Source organism: Urocitellus parryii, chromosome 3 (genome assembly GCF_045843805.1).
Source record: "Urocitellus parryii isolate mUroPar1 chromosome 3, mUroPar1.hap1, whole genome shotgun sequence".
Lineage (NCBI taxonomy): Eukaryota > Metazoa > Chordata > Mammalia > Rodentia > Sciuridae > Urocitellus > Urocitellus parryii.
The window spans coordinates 75,983,849-76,002,166 of NC_135533.1; the positions used below are offsets into that span (position 1 = coordinate 75,983,849).

General features: G+C 32.6%; 1 protein-coding gene across 1 annotated transcript; it reads right to left on the reverse strand.

The window, feature by feature from the left end:
• Positions 1-1,207: 1,207 nt before the first annotated feature.
• Positions 1,208-14,474, reverse strand: Agr3 (anterior gradient 3, protein disulphide isomerase family member). Its single transcript, XM_026408829.2, has 7 exons — positions 14,369-14,474; positions 13,112-13,175; positions 3,649-3,701; positions 3,091-3,167; positions 2,460-2,523; positions 1,925-2,008; positions 1,208-1,257 (listed from the first exon to the last, which is right to left on the reverse strand). The coding sequence occupies exons 1-7, from the start codon at positions 14,472-14,474 to the stop codon at positions 1,208-1,210; spliced, it is 498 nt and encodes a 165-aa protein (XP_026264614.1).
• Between the last annotated feature and the right edge of the window lie 3,844 nt (positions 14,475-18,318).

Here is an 18,318-nt window from a genome sequence, read left to right on the forward strand (position 1 = left end):
CTTTAAATTTAAATTATTTTCAGAGAATGCCAGTGAATTTGAATATCTAGCATTCATTTAAGAAATTAACTCCAGACTTTGATATAAAAAGGAATATAGGGTATAAAAATTAAAATAGAATATTAATATTTGTTTGCCAAATAAGAATACATGGATATTTAGCACTAATGGTCACATAACCTGTTTATATTCAAATAATAAGTTTAGTAAAGATCTACTTAAAAAATGACAGAATGGTGGAAACTATTTCTTTCTCTGGCTCATCAAACGTTGGAATTATTCGAGTGTCTAGATTATAGACATTGTACATCTATCATATGTAAAAGTGCACTCTTATATCTCAAAACAATTCAGATTTTGTCAAATGCAATCAAATTCTATGTGCCAGAAAAAGTTTAGCCCACCTAAAACATTTTCTATCTTCTGATAATTCCTACTGGCTGATTATGGAATTTCTATTAGCAGGAATTTTGTTGTTATTTAAGGGAGTAGAAGACATGATTGATCCTCTGGAAGCTTCCTATGAAGAAATGAATTGGTAGTTGGATATCTGATCATTTCAGATGAAAACAGAATCCTTTTCTGTTAGTTAAGTGGAGAAATGCTTCAATCTTCCTGGATAAGTTACACTGTTGTTAAAATATTAAAAGTTTAAAGTACCTACTCAATAATTTAGGAAAACATACAATTGAATTTTTAAATTATATTGTAAATTTGTTGTAATTGGGTTATAAATGTATATCTAAATATAAAGGAGGAAAAGAAGTGTTATCTCTGAATTATGCTATTCAAATAAGAAGTGATTAAAATGCATGCATTTGCTTTGGTACCATGAAGACCATTTATGATGTACACTAGAGTGATAGATACAGTGTAGAGGTTAGATGTAAAATTAGATGAGTTGTTGGTAGAGTGAGAGGTGAGATGTGAAGAAATAGAATAGACACCTCTTTCCTAACTCTTGGCTTATACAGGCTTTCTTGCTATTGATGCAAATAGAAGTTGAACTACTACATTGTCATGTTCATGTCTTAACAACATTTATTGAAATATCATTATATTGTCACAAGAATATTTAAAACACATTTAAAAAATCTAAATAGCATTACAAAATCCATATATTTGCACATTTAGGTTTTGTCAGTAAGTCAGATGTTTTCTTCATGGTATTTGACCTCAGAATTATAAAGACATTTTCCATCATTCTTCATAACTCTGATTGAATAAGTCTTAATGCTCTTTTCATGTTTTCTATCACTGAAATAAGAGTAAACAGACATTGAAATATTAGTAAATGAAAGTAATCATATGTAATAATTGTTGCTAGGATCTGAAATAAGTCGATTTAAATTAATAGCTTTGAAAACATGAGAATTCATCAACTGACACTGAAGAATTTTATGCTAAAGATATACATGTGAATTTACAGATTAGATCAGATCAAATTTCTTTATGATAAACAATTTATCAGAGGGAGTAGGTATTTTCTCTTTAATCAGTTATTAACTGACCCAGTATTGCTGGATCTGAGAGGCATAATTGTCTTATTTAATACAGCTAATAATAGAGGTTGTATAAAATGGATTGAAGTCCTAAGTCTCTACCTTCTTGCTCATAGTTCTTAAAGACAAAAACATTTCAGTGTTATAATTTGAGGAAATCATATGTAATTTTTTTTTTTACACAAAAAGAATGCACTACCTTGAGGTTATGTCATTGTAATGCATACAAAGTTCTTTCAGTTGTCCCAGAATTTAGTGATCACAAGAATTCTTCAGCATCCCTGAGATTCTGGGGTGCCCCAGAAATTCAGATTTTGGTGAGAGGTAGGAGTTTGTGACAGTGCTGATATAGGCCTTCATTGGCCCTTTTAACAGTCAGGGGTCAGCTATTACACTGTCCAAGGCAATTCTTAAATACTTACATATTGGTAAATCCTGAGGTTCATATGTATACAATCTGTTAGAGTATCTTCCAGTTATATCAGCTCTGACTGTTAAGGAAGGGTCTGTCAAGAAAAAATAAAACAAAACAATAAAACAAGTCACTGAAATACTATTCAACATGTTTTGAAAATCATTTTTCCCCTCCCACTCTAAAACAAAAGTCAAGTAAATTTATAAGCAAAATTAATTTCTTTTACATGTGAATTCATGATGAATTAACCTAAATTTTCCTTTTAGTGTGTTATAACTGTTATAATTCTCACTGGTCTGGGGCACCGTACTGGATATACATTGGGATATTGATTTAATAGCATAAGTTGCTTTTTAAAAAGAAACTTTGCAAATAATATAGTGAAATTTTATTATAGAATTGATAGCATAATACAATTTGTTAGAAATGACTTCCCTTTAAAAATAATAGTATTTGAGCTAGCATTTAAAAACAAATAGAATCAAGAATGCTGAGAATCATACCAATTTTGTAAATCTGACACAATGAGATTATACACATACCAACAAACATGATTCTAGGCACATACTGCCCATCAGGTGATAAATTCTTGTCAGTGGTCTCATGCTAGCAGAAGAAAGAAATGACTGTTATTGGATTAGATGGTTTTTGACAGTTAATATAAAAATATCTTATGTGAACTATAGTAGATTATAAATTTTGGCCTTTTATGATTCTATATAATATTCTATATCAACCAATTTACTTAACTCTGTATGTTTTGAAAATAGAATAAAAGGATTCAAATCTTCCATTAAATTATGATATTAAGAAAACATTGTTTACACAGCCATAAAGAAGGACATTTATATCATTTGTAGTAAATGGATAGAACTGAAGAACATCATGTTAGGGAAATAAGTCACACTCAGAAACTCAAGGGTCATGTTTTCTTTCCTACGTGGAAGCTAGGAGGAAAAAAAATAGTAGAAAAGAGATTTTCATGAAAATAGAAGGAAGATCAGTAGAATAGAGGATGGGAATAGGGAGAGGGAGGAAGGGAGGAAAAAGAAAGGTACTGGACAATAAAACTGACTGAACTGTTATATGCACATAGGAATATATCACAATTCCACTATTTTTAAAGATCATAATGGAACGATAAAAAAAGAAAATATTGTTGATTTCATGTACCATGAGATTCAACATGATGAAATTATTCTGAGCCATGTCTTGTATTTCTTCATTTTGGGCAAATACTTTTTTTAGTGCTGTGAGGGAAAATAAAATTTTAGTTTTAAGGATCAAAACATCTTCAATATAACATTACAAAACAAACCTTGTGTTTTGAATTTGTTTGCAGCAATAACGTGGGTATAAATGGTTTGTTGACCTTTTGCCACTTAGTCCCTCACTGGGAAGCAATGAGTGACAGTCTGTCCACAGAAACATGAAGGAATAATCATTAATGGGGACACTAGTTTTAACTCTTATTGACTTATTGGTTAAAACAAGTTCTTTCCGCACATTTTCCCACTTGCTCTCCTTTTTTTATGGGAGGAAAAGGGATATTAAATTTCAAAGGGCATTTGATAGAAATACATTCTAGCAATCATTGTGGACTTCAAGCATCTTGATAAAATGGTGGTACTCTTTTAAAATGGGGTTTGTGTAGTATTCTCATAACTGTTCTTATCAGTCACGTTTCTACTTCATATTGGACATATAATAGGATCTCAGAAATAAAATTACCTTGGCAGTATTGACAGTCTTCCAAGTGATGAATAACCATCAATGGCTTGTTACTAAAAAGGCAGTGTGGAAATGTCAGGAGATTAATATCAAGACAAAACATACAGTGGAATTAGACAAAGTTTTGTTATTTATTTATTTAGTTTTTAAGATGGTCATGGATTTATTTATTTATTTTTTTTCTTTTTCTGTGGTGCAGGGGATCGGACCAAGGGCCTTGTGCTTGCAAGGCAAGAACTCTACCAACTGAGCTATATCCCCTGCCCAGTTTTGTTATATTTGGTAAGATTTATAATCTTAGATTCACACATCATAGCAATGTAGTCTATAGCAGTGTGGCCCCAGAACTGATAGCATGAAGGTCATCAAGTAGCATATTAGGAATGTAAATTTATAGGCTAGCTATGAGCTAGCCTAGACTGTCCTAGACCTGCTCAATTAAAATTGCTAGCTACGAGGTCCACGAATCTGCAGCTTAACAAACATAGTGGTTGAGTCTTATGTACGTGATAGTGCAGTTAGATAAATAAAAATTAATTCTATCTCCAAAGATGAAAAGATATTATGAACAAAATATTCATTGCTAATGAATATTTGGTATATGATTTCAGGACCATCAAATGTTTATTTTTACAAAAAAATCTAGTAATATTTGACAATTTCCACATTCTTTCTTATACCAATTTACAATTTGTAAACAGCCTAATTGAAGATTTCATATGAATATATTTTTCAGGGTCATTTTGATTTTAACTCTGAAAAAAAGTTTTAATGGCAGTACTTGAGTTAGCACTTACCAATTTACTTCCTTGCTCTTTGCTTTAAAAGAATAATGAGAATATTAACTATAGTAAGGTGTAACAACTATGATTTTGATATGTTATGGTTTGGATGCGGTTTGTTCCCCCAAAGGTTTTGTACTGAATGATTGGTGCCCAGTGTGGTGGAGGTAAGAGTGGGGCCTAGTTATAAGGTAATGAGGTCATGGGGCTCCATACTAATGAATGTATTAGTGCTGTCTCATTGAAGTGGGTCTGGTCTCCTGGGATTGGATTAGTTCCCAAAAGAATGCATTGTTCTCAGTGAGCCTGGAACTTCCATTGAGTCTCCTTTCTACATGTACTCATGCTGTGTGATGCCATCTGCCATGAGTCCCTCACCAGATTCAAGCAGATGCAGGTGCCATACTTTTGAACCTCCCAAACTGTGAACTAAATAAACCTCTTTTTATAAATTACCTAGCTTCAGGTATTTTGTTATAGCAATACAAATAGACTAAGGTATATGGGATGAATTTTAAAATGCAACTTTAATCCTGAGAATATTGTGAATATCAAAGGAGATGGATTCTGATATATTCAGCATAAGTCTTTTAAAAATATAATTAATAGATATAATCATATAAATTGCTCTCCTTGCACAAGTCTATGCTGTACCCAATATTTCAGTTTCAATAAGTGTTAAACATAAATTTCAAACTGTTAATAATTTTCTTTAATCTTCCAATTTGGGATTCAAATAAATTTTAGTTAAAAATAAACCCTACAACTTACCTGTGAAGATTTATAACATTGCTGGAAAGCTGGCATTTTCCAACAACTTCAAACTTATTGGTGAAAAAGACTAGAGTCCAACGAATGAAATATTATCCCCACTTTTTGTTAGTAGAAAACTAAGTGTAAGAATATTTCTTGATTTTTTTTATGTTGATAACACTTAAAATCTATTCTCTCAGCTCTGGAACTCAGATATTATAAGCATCAACCAAGTAATTTTGCCATTAGACAACCTCTTTGTTTGAATTTAGGGGGTGTAGTTGTCCTGAGACATAGACCAACAGTTTAGTGTTGAGTCCTGTTTTCTTGACATACTACGGTTTCTTTTCAGCAACTACACAACCACTAGAAACAATCCTAGCAGTGTTCAGGAAAAGGGATTGAAGTAACTCTTGGAGAACTAACTTGACCTTTAGATTTCTGGGCAATTTGAATCCAAGGAAAAATTTATCAGGCACATAGAAGACTCACTCTTAAGGGTTCAGTTATGAATGAGCTGTTCACACATTCAAACGGAGACACTCTTTCATTTCAAGAAAAGCACAGGAACATTTTTGGCAGAAGTAGCAACAGTCTAAAATAAGGTTCCAAATTTTTTTTTTCTAGTAGGAGCAGAAAGTAAATATTTGAGAGTTTGTAGGCCACATGGTTTCATTTGCAAGTACTCAACTCTGCCATCATCACACAGAAACAGCCATAAAGAATATGTTTAAAAAACAAGTGTGGCTGTTGCAGTAGAACTTTATTTTATGGGCACTAAAATTTGAATTTTACATGTCACAAAATATTATTCTTTTGATTTTTATTAAACATTTTAAAATGTAATAATAATTTTTAGCTTTCACAGTGTATAAAAAGGGTGGGTGGCCTCTAAGTTAAAACCTTGTGAACTGGCACTTCAGATGGTAAGAAACCTAAGTTGAGAGAAAGAGTATTAGTAGTTGTACTTTAGAGACTCTAGAATTAGAGGCTGCAAAAGCCTCAATGCTTATCATCATTTGGTGAATAATCTTCATAAAGTCTCTAAATTCTCTACTTTTGTTTGTTTAAATAGATGACAAATTCAGCTGGTTTAAAATTCAAAAGTTAAAGCAGTAAAAATTCTTCTTCCCCCTGCTGTCTTCCATATGTAAGCAGTATTATTATTTCTCAGGGTCCCTTCCATAGGTTTTCTTGAGTATGTATATATATTGTATAAGTCCAGATTTATGTACACGTGTATGTGCATGCATATATACATATTTCTTTCTTTAAATTTAAAAAAATATAGGGCTGTGGATGTAACTCAATGGTACAGCACTTGGTTAGTATGCACAAAGCCCTGGGTTCAATCCCTAGTACTGCAAGGGAAAAAAAAAAACAAACCAAACCAGATTGGGTGAAATGACATATGCCTATATTTAACAACTCAGAGACTAAAACAGGAGGATCCTGTGTTTGGAGGTCAGCTTGAGTACCTTAGCAAGACCCTATCTAAAAAATACAATAAAATAAAAACCACAAATACAAACACACATGTATTTGCATAAATGTATCATAGATATGATCCTTTTGTGTAATATTCCATTAAATGGATATATTTTAATATAAATCAGTCTTCTTGAAGATGGGTATTTAAATTGTTCCAATCTCCCATTTTAGATTGCTTCTAAACATTTAGATTTATATAAACATTTCTTTGGTGAATATGTAGTTACATATGCTTTTATGGATGGGTAGGTATTTCTGTGAATAAGTTTCAGAAACAGAATTTCTAGGTTGAAGAGTATGTGCATTTATAATTTTGATGTATATTCTGCATAAAAGCTGTACCAATTTATATTCACTCGGGTAATGTGAGTAGTAACTACTTTCTCTACTTTCACTAAAACTAGTTCACAAGTTTTAAACTTTTTAATCCAGTAGTAAGACAGAAGTTAAGGTGGTTCTATTATCTTATAAATAAGCCTATCTTATGTTTGAGTTACTTATTTTTCTGTTCTGGAACTACCACATCCTTTGCTACTTTTTTTTTCTATTGACTTAACTTTCTTCTATTAATTTTTAGGAATATTTTGTATACTAGAGAAATTCACCTTTGTAATATATACTACAGTTCTCCTCTTTCTCTGCCTTCTTCCTTTGCTTATGTGTATTTATTTGTTATGCAGAAAATTCATGCATTCAATATACTACATATTTTAGTTCCTTCTTTTTATTTTCTCCTTTTAATTGGGCCACAATTAAGGGCAGGAATGTGGTAAGGCAAGAGGAGGAGCTAGGATGAGAACTGAATAGCTTTATTTTCATCTCACCCTAATCTTAGACTTCCCTTATTATAAGGACTTAAGTACATGTTTGAAGTAGTATCTTCTGGTACCTTAATTATTTAATTTTTTATAAAATCCATCTTTGTAATCTGTTTTGATATAAATGTGTGAAGTTAAGAATCCAATTTTTTAATCTTTTCACAGATGGTTATCAAATTCTCTTTAGTACTAACTATTTCAAAATCTATGTTTCCTACCACTCATCATGTAAAATATTCTATTAACAGATGACCAATTTAGTTGACAGGGAGAATTGCAGATACTGATGTTTATTTTAGTTTTCTATATTTATTGTGTATAACATGATGTTTAGATACATCTCTATGTTATAATGTGTCTAAATCAAGTTTTTAAACATAAGCATTTCTTCACATACTTTTTTTTATGATAAGAACAAGTAAAATCTACTCTCTTGGCAATTTTCAAAAATATAATGTTATTAGTTAATAACATTGTTAATAACATAATAACATTAATAACTATATGACAATAGTTATTGTCATCATGATGCATAATGTCTCTCTTGAATATATTCTTCCTAATTGAAATGTGTGTCCTATAACCAATATCTCCCCAGTACTCTCCTCTCCACTGTCATACTCTGGTAACCATGATTACTTTTTCTGAGTTTGACATTTTAAAACTCCACATATAAGTTAGATCATGTGATATTTGTTGCTTTGTGCCTGAATTATTTCAAACAACACAATATCCTCCAGATTCATCCTTGTTCTTGCAAATAACCATATTGATTTTATATCCTTTAGATATATACCTGTGTGTTCATCAATTTTGCTTTAATTTTTAAGTTTTTGAGAAAACTCCATACTGTTTTTCATAATGGCTCTTACTACATTATGTTCCCATCAACTATGAGCAAGGGTTCCTTTTTCTCTATGTTTTAGCCAGGTTGTGTTGGTTTTCATCTTTTTGATCATACCCGATCTAAAGGTGTGAACTGAAACTTCATTGTGGTTTTAGTACGTCATTTTCTTGTGATTAGTGAGGCTGAGCATTTTTTCATTATTTTTTGGCTGCTTCTTTTTAGCCTAAACGTCAACTCAAATAACTATCATTTCTTAATGGTGGGACTATTTAAAAACTTTCTATTTATTTTGAAATCTACATTATTATGAATATAGTTACCTTGCTGTGCAATAGAACATCAGAACTTACTCCTCCCATGTAAATGCAGCTTTGCACCTGCTGTCCAACCTTTCTCCTTTCCCATCCTCCCCTTTGCCTCCTCCAGTTTCTGGCAACCACCATTCTCCTTTCTACTTATGTATATAACTTCTTTAGATTCCACATATAGGCGATTTTATATAGTATTTCTCTCTCTCTGCCTGGCTTATTTAACATAATGTTCTCTAGGTTCATCCATATTGTTGCAAATCACAGAAGTTAGTTTTTTAAAGCTGAATAATATTCTATCATGAGTATATACCACATTTTATAAATCCATTTATCCCTAGATGGACACACAGGTAGTTTCTATATCTTGGCTATTGTGATTAGTGTGGCAATGAACATGTCTCCGCAGCATGCCTTTGGTGTACATACCCAGTAGTGGTATTGCTGGATAATATGGTAATTTTATTTTTGGTGTTTTGAGGAAATGATGTTGTTTCCCAAAATGACTATGCTAATTTATAATCCCATCAACAGTGTACAAGGGTTCTTTTTCCTCCTTATCCTCGCCAACACTTGCTATCTTTCATTTTATTTGTAATTGCTGATCTAACAGATGCAGTAATATCTTCTGTGGTTTTAATTTGTATTGCTCTGATGATGAGAGATGTTGGCTATTTTATCTGTTGGCCATTTATATATCTACTTTGCCCATTACCTGTTTTGTTAAGTAATTTGAGTTCCTAATATATGTTGACATTAACCCCTTTTCAGATGCAAGGTTTGCAAATATGTCCTCCCATTCCACAGGTTCTTTACTTTGTGGATTGTTTCCTTAGTTGTGCTGAAACTTTTTTGTCTGATGTAATCCCATTCTTCTGTTTTTGCTTTCATTACCATTGCTTTTGGGGTCTTATTCAAATAACCATTGCTCAGACCAAAATCTAGAACTTGCTTCCTGTTTTCTTCTAGTAGTTTTACAGTTGAATGTTTTAACATTTAAATCTTTAATCCAAGCCAGTTGTGGTGGCATGCGCCTGTAATCCCAGCAGCTCGGGAGGCTGAGGCAGGAGGATTGAATGTTCAAAGCCAGTCTCAGCAAAAGCGAGGCACTAAGCAACTCAGTGAGACCCTGTCTCTAAATAAAATACAAAATAGGACTGGGGATGTGGGCTCAGTGGTCGAATTCCCCTGAGTTCAATACCTGTAATATCCCCAAATAAGTAAGCAAATAAATCTTTAATCCATTTTTGCTTGATTTTTGTGTATGGTATGAGATGAAGTTCTGATTTAATTATTCTGCTAGTGGATACCTAGTTTTACAAGCTCTACTTTTTGAAGAGACTGATTTATCCCATATGTATCCTTAGAATCTTCATCAAATATCAATTGACTACAGATTAGGGGTGTTTCCTGGTGGCAAAGCATGTGCTTGACATGAGGATGACCCTGGACTCAATCCCTGGCACCAAAAAAAAAAAAAAAATCAATTCACTATGAATGTGTGGGTTTATATCTAGGTTTTCCACTGTGTTTCATGGAAAAACACATGGGTTCGTTTCTATGCTAGTATCATGCTATTTTTATTTCTATAGCTTTGTAGTTGATTTTGAAATCAGGAATTACGATGCCTCTAGCTTTGTTCTTTCTGCTCAAGATTGTTTTGACTATCAGGATTTTTGTCTTCTTAGGATAGTTTTTATTCATTTCTGTGGAAAATATTAAAATTTTGATAGGGATTGTATTGAATCTATAGATTGCTTTGAGTACTGAGGACATTTTAACAATATTAATTTCTCCAGTCCTTGGATAATCCCATTTCTTTGTGTTCTCTTCAGTTTCTTTCATCTATGTTTTATAGTTTTCAGTGCATAGATATTTTGCCACCTTGAGAGGTGGGGGGACAGTGTGTACATACATACACTGATAGCTATTATAAATGGGATTGATTTCTTGATTCTTTTTTGTATGGTTCATGGTTAGTGTATGGAAACACTATTGATTTTCATATATTGATTTTGTCCCCTGCAGCTTTATGAAATTCATTTTTTTTAGTTCTAATGGCTTTTGGTGGAATCTTTCTCAGGCTTATTCTGTATAAGATTTTATCACATGCAAACAGGGAAATTAAACTCCTGATTTGGATACTTTTCTCTCTTGCTTAATTACATGGGCAGAACTTCTAATAGTACTATGTTGAACAGAAGTGGTAAGAGTGAGCATCCTTGTTTTATTCCTGATCTTTTAGAAAAATCTTTCCACCTTTCACCATTGAACATTGTTGCTATGGGCTCATCACAGGGCTTTACTGTGTTGAGGCACGTCCCTTCTGTATCTAATTTGTCGAGAGTTTTTATTTTAAATGGATGTTGAATTTTGTCAAATGCTTTTCTGAATCTACTGAAATGATCATCCGAGTTTTGTCTTTCATTCTTTGAAAGTGGTGTATCTCATATTTACTGATTCGCATATGTTAAATGCATCCCAGGGATAAATTCTACTCAATCATGGTGAATCATTCTTTTGGTTTGTTTTTTGTTTTGTTTTAATACAGGGAATCAAACCCAGGGTGCTTTGCCATTGAGCTACATCCCCAGTACTAATTTTCTTTTTTATAGTGTCCTTGTCTGACTTTTTAGCAGGGTAATGCTAGCCTTACTAAATGAGTTTTGCAATATTCTTTTTCAAATTTTTAATTTTTTTTAAATATATGTTTTTTAGTTGTTGCTGGGCCTTTATTTATTTATTTATATGATGTGCTGAGAATTGAACCCACTGCCTCACACATACTAGGCAAGCGCTCTACCACTGAGCCACAACCCCAGCCCTGCAATAGTCTTTTCTCTTCAATTTTCTGGGAGAGTTTAGAAGGATTAGTATTAGTTCTTTAAAAACTTAGTAGAAGTCAGCAATAATGTTTTCAGATCCTTAACTTTTCTTTGATGGGAGATTTTTATTATGAATAAAATCTCTTTGCTCATTGGTTTATTCAATTTTTTTATTTCTTCATGCTTCAGTCTTGGTAAGTTTTGTATATAGGAATTAAGTTTTCTAGGTTATCAAGTTAATTTTAGTTCAATAACTTTTTTACATTTTATGCCAAGTTTATTCTGAGTTATTTAAACTTTTTGGTTGCCATTTTAAGTAGGATATTTTAAAATTTTTTGAATGTACTCTCATGTATTTAAGTTCTGTTATTGACTTCTATGTTAATTTATTCTCATGTAGTTTGAGTTTTCATTATTCCATCTAGTTTTTATTTTCCTTCAGTTTTTCATGTATGCAGGCATCATACGCAAAGATACTTGTATCCTCTCCTTTCCAAATTTTATACTTTTACACTGTCACTTAGTCTCATTGTCTATACCTCCAGAATAATAGTTAATAGTTGTGCTGATGGGGAGCATCTTTTTTTTTTAGATTTTTAAATTTATTCTTATTAGTTATACATGACAGTAGAATGCATTTTAATAGATCATACGAAAAATGGAATAAAAACTCTCATTCTTCTAGTACCCAGAGGACTTAAAATCAGCATACTATGGCAGACATCTTATTCAGACATGAATGAGGGACTTCTCTTTGTTATCCCAGTAAACATGATATTAACTTTTATTTTTTTCTTGTTAAGTTCAGTTTAAATCAATTAATATTTTAAAATATCAGCTTAAAAATTTCAGATATAGATACTGTATTCTATTAAACATCTTTCCAGCATTTGTGGAGATGAAAGATACTGTATGATTTGCCTCTTTACACATATTAAATTATTTTATTTAATATGTTTCTTAATCTTTAATCATCCTGGAACTTTCAGACTAAACCTCATTTTACCCAGGCTGTACTTTACTGATATGTTGTTTGTTAAATTAATATTTGAAAATAATATTCTGTAGACTTCTCTATTTTTGTAATATTTGGCAGGTTTTGAGAATGCTTAACCAATTCTCATTTAATTTGGTATATTATTTCTTGAAGGAATATTGGAATTGGATGTTCTTTAGATATTTGATAAATTCTTGGGGAGATGTAAAAAATACAAGGTTTCTCAAATATTTAATAGGTCTTTAAGGATAAAAACTTTTGGCCATTGAGTATTTGGTTGATCAACTATGAATATGAGTTTGAAAAAGGCCCCAGATTGTTTTGATAAACAGACAAGCTGAAGGATTGTTGGCTTAAATCAGTTTCCTATTTAAGCTTATATTATGCCCAATTAGTAATACTATTTTGTTTATACAACTTATATTCAAAAGCTTGCTAAGGTGATGAAGAATTTAATATAGTGGTATTTATAGCCTTTTTTTTAACTAAAAAAAATCTATTCTAACAGCAACTATTTTTTCAAACCAAATACAAGAGTAGAACAAATATGTGTGGCAACCCTTCAAAAGCTTACGTGCCTGTTTTGAGTACTTTTATGAGGCATCTGTATAATCTATGAAAATTAACTGAGAGGTATTTTACCTTTTCTGAGCATGGAAGAGACCTTCTTCATAAGTTTGTACCCAAGTGATGTCATCACCCCATCCTGAAGTAGAAGGGAGAAATCAATATATTAATTAAGGACTACAGAAGAGCTCTGGGTGGGTTTTGGTAAGCAGATATCTAACTCCCGACATTTAACTCAGCTACTAAGCAGTTGGCTAGCATGTGGTGTTAAGGATACACATTTATAACTGGCTTACAAAGAGTGCTGTCCATTTAGATTATAGTATGAAGGATTTAGGACTGTGAGTCAAATAGGCCCATGGCCTTGAACCTGATAAGATCTATATAATAAATTATATCTAGGAACATATTTTCCATTTTTACTACTTTAACAAAAAAGTATTGCCTTTCTAGATATAGTTAGTATGATGGTTCAACTGAAGTTGAACTTAGTAAATAATGATGGATGTACTTGGCTGGTACTCAGTATATCTGTTAAGAAATGAATGGACTTGGAAAGTCAGGCAGTGCTTTAGAATTTGAAATTACACTATGGTTGATCTCAATTTGTTTGCCCAATTCACATTACCAAATAGTGGTCAAGTGCTTTGTGATTATACCGATAGTTTTGAATTAAACGTGGGGACAAATGATTTTGTTAATTGGAAAGATAAGAACCAACTCTGAAAATTTTTTCTTCAGAACACTTTCTTTTCCTACATGAAGATATATTAGTTTCTTAGGACAAAGTAAAAATAGTAAGTACAAAATTAGAAATGTTTTCTAAACCATACCCAATGACAAGTCTAGATTGATGTCTAAAACTGCCGTTATTTCCGGAGTCATTATAGCAACAACAGGGTTAACCAAAATTCTCAGCTTTTGGGATAAAGTATCATTTTCTGAGTAACCTTGGATAAAATCATTCCAAATTATTTTCTTGCCTTAATAAATAGAAGACTGGGAATCTGAGCAAATTCTGAATCTTAAATTGCTTTTAGGATATCGTTATAACATATCGATCAATAATTTTCTAGGATTCTAATTACCAAATTATAGATATCAAATCAATTTCCCACTATTTCTACAAAAGATACAAAAATTATTATTATTTGAGGATTAGTTTGATTCACTGCCTAAAATCTTTATTGGTTCCTTCTTTCTTTTTTAACTCAAGTTTGTCATATGCAACAAACATCTAGTTCATTCTTTGCTTCATACTAGTGAAAATATTAGGTATTTTTAAAACAATCCAAGTGATTGAGTTTAGAAAATAAAATGAGATTACAGTACCTCTTGACAGGGTCTGTGGAGGTCTCTTTTCCTTTCTGATTACAAGGGCAAGGCTGGAAGAAACTGTGATAAATAAGAGGCACAGGGCCAAAGCTGAGTGTAACATGATGTCTTCCAGAGAACCCCTCAGAAGAAGCTAGATGACAAAAGGCATTTTCAGTATCTAGTGGCTTCCTTCAGGCTGTGATTAAAAGACATTGGCTAAGAGCTGGATAGAACCTGTGCTGACAGGTCACTCTTTAATTTCACACAGTGTAACCACCTACAACTTTGGTTCACATTTTATTTTAAAAATATTTTAAAAATTCAATTAATTTAGCAAATGTACAGGTGGCAAAAAGTCAGGTTCTGTACACCCTGGTCATGGTGAGATGTAGTTGAAAGAGAACAAGATGAGGACTCACGATCCTGCTTCTGGATTGCCCTGTAGTGCACACAGCCTACCAGTGAGACTCAACTAAGATGGTGTTAATCACATTTCAACTGCAAAGTGCAATGCAAAGGTGACTTTAGCATGCAGGAATGGTCTTTGTCTTTTGCTTCTTCTGAATCTAATAGTCTAATAGAACACTCTAACTCTATATCAAAATGAGATTAGGCACCAAGAAACATTGCTTAAAATGGAAATCAGAGGAAAAATTGAGTATAGATCAGTCTTGTCTCTGTAGTTACATGTCAGCAGGTACTCAGCCTTTTGCCCCTCAGTTTATAAATTCAGCTCTTTTTTAAAATAAAATATTTTCAATTGCTATGAATTAAACATATGTATAAAGAATAGAAATAAACGTACCTATATCCTTCACATTTATATATTTGCTTAATTTCATTGTCATTTTTCTCATTGACTTGTGTTATTCAGTAGTGAGTTCCCCACCAAAATAATGAGATTCCCTGACCAAAATACAGTAAAAGACTGTTTATAAATTCTGCTCAAACACAGAAGTTGCTATATTTAACTGTATTAGGTATTATGAAAAGTTGAAAGATTAATAAGACACAATGACTTAGCATTGGCAAAACATTTGTAATATTGTAGTCAGTGTTAAATAGCAATTGTAGCATGGGGGAGCAGCAACTTTGCAGTGAAGTTTACAGATTCTAGGTTTCTGCAGACATTTCCTCATTCCTTTCATTCTAGTATTTTCTCCTTTGTAGTGATGTATATTTTCTGTTTCCTCTCTGAGTTGATATTATTTGACACTAAGGTTAGCTTTATTTAAATTACTTCCCTTCCCATTTATTACTTTCTTTGTAGACAGACACTAAAACCCTTGTTAAACAGTAACCACAGTATCTGATAAGGATCTCAATTTAAGTTCGTATAACTTATTAAACCATAAAACATTTCAGAATGTCAGCTTGTACCTAGGGACTGGTCATCTTGTATCTTAAAGGCTGAATCAAAAGAGAAGGGAGATTTTAGTAAGGGATAGAGATAGGTGATGCTGGGACCAAATCCCAGCGTGGGAAGAGCAGGTTTAGTCAGGTTGAGAGGTGCGGTGGAGAAACTGAAGCAACTTGGGAAAGAGTCTTTTTCTTTCTTTCTTTTTCTTTTTATTTTTTAAAAATATTTTTTAGTTGTTGGTGGGTTTTTATTATTTTTAAAAAATTTATTTATATGTGGTTCTGAGAATTAAATCCAGTGCCTCACACATGCTAGGCAAGTCCTCTACCACTGAGCCACAAACACAGCCCTATTTTGTATTTTTATTTAGAGATAGTTCTCATGAGTTGCTTAGCGCCTTGCCCTTGCTGAGGCTGGCTTTGAACTCTTGATTCTCCTGCCTCAGCCTCCCGAGCCATTGGGATTACAGGTGTGTTCCACTGCACCCAGCTAGAAAAGGGTCTTAACCTGACTCTAGTAGCTTGAAGAAAGTCTATGGATGAACTACAGTAGGCTAAACAAACAAAGAAAAAAAACCCTGAAACTGTTTGGAAACTGTTATAAACTTCTGTTCATTTTCCTTGAAAAGAGGGTCTGAAATTGCCTTTACCTTCTTCTATGATCTTGGATGTGAAGAAGAACTAGGAAAAGTTAATCTGGAGAAAGCATTAGAAAGGTTCTCTGTTAGGAACAGAAATAAGTGGTGGAATCTACATTAAAAAAAAGAACATGTAACTTTATCATATCTGCTATTTTAAACCCACCACGTTTAGAGTTGAATGGGAACTGAAATATTATTATTTAAAATTTTTTTTGTAGTATGCCTTTATTTTATTTGTATGTGGTACTAAGGATCAAACCCAGTGCCTCGCACATGCTAGGCAAGTGCTCTGTCTGCCACAGAGCTACAGTCCCAGCTCCTGCATTATTTTTAAGTATTTTTGTATTATTGCCAAATAATACTTTCAAAGTGAAAATCTTAAGTTTTTATTTTATATTGTTTGATAAATTAAAATAGATATTAACTAATTTCTATGACAGCAATACAACTTGAATTTTTTCTTTTGAATAATACTTTCATTGGTAAAGGATGTCTTGCTTAGAGTCCTTTATTATCAGTTGCAAGGCTAAGCTGTTTGGGGCACAGCTGAATATGACATTGCAGTAGTTTATATACTTTGCAAGTGCATAACCAAATATCTAAAATTAGGCTTTATCAACTGGCTAGTTAGCGTTTTCTAACACTAGGATGTCACTCTTCAAAAGTAATTTAACCTAAGCCACTTACTTGCATATTATGTTAAAAACTTCTGTTTTAAAATAAAACAAAAACTTAAAATGTACAATAAAAGAACCATTGTCACTTCTAGCATAATTTTGAAAGAGTCATTTTTTTAAATTAAAGTTTACTATCATTACTATAAATAAAGACTAAAACTATGAAATCAGCATAGGAAATCCGGAAGAAAAATATAATTTCATTTCACTTTCCCACCCTTTATGGAAAACCTCACTTTCAAAGAGCAAAAACTAATCATTTAAATATAGCAGAGATTGACTGCTGATTTAAGTCATCTGGAAACTGTTTGCTTACCTGAACCAGCCAGTGCTCTTGCTGAAAGTGTGCTCTGGATGTTTCTGGTTAAAAAGGGGTGTGGGTTTACAGACACACCCACACACCTGACCTACAACCTCACCTATAGAAACCGGAGTGTTGTCACCTGCAAATTTACCAGACTAGGGTTGTCTGAGAAATTCTGTATCTTTCCAGTTCTCATGCTTCTCTCAGTAGAAAAGCTTTCGTCTCTAAATTAAGATCGAATGTCCTCATAAAATGAGGCCAAAGACCATCTTTGTGTCTTTCTCCCCTACCTTTTATTTCCCAGGGTAATTTATTATTTGGCTGGAGTTCAGCACCAAAAAAAAAAGGGCGGGTGGGTGGGAAATGAATGTAGAAACTGTGTACGCCATTGTCTCAATGAGAGTTCTGGGAGGCTTGCAGATTAGATACAAAGCAAATTGAAATTCCTAAGGGTTACTCTGTTTACAGGAATATAATTAACCACTACAGAGATCAGATCCTTTTTTTCTGAGAATGAAATAAAAATGCTGTTTTAAAATTAAATATTTTCATCATTTGATCACTCTTTGCAATCTTGGGCAAAAAAATTTAAAAAGCAATTAGATAGGTTTGTTTATATTTAATAGATATTATTTAATTAATTACTTAAAATGATCTAAAGCAGGAGTGAACAACTGGTTCATTTGTTTTGTGTAGCTCAGGATCTGGCAACGGCTTTTATACTTTTAAATGGATGGGGGAAAGAATCAAAGGAAGGGGCTGGGGATGTGGCTCAAGCGGTAGCGCGCTTGCCTGGCATGCGTGCGGCCCGGGTTCGATCCTCAGCACCACATACAAACAAAGATGTTGTGTCCGCCGAAAACTAAAAAATAAATATTAAAAATTCTCTCTCTCTCTCCTCTCTCTCTCACTCTCTCTTTAAAAAAAAAAAAGAATCAAAGGAAGAATCATATTTTGTGATACATGAAAATTGTATAAAATTCA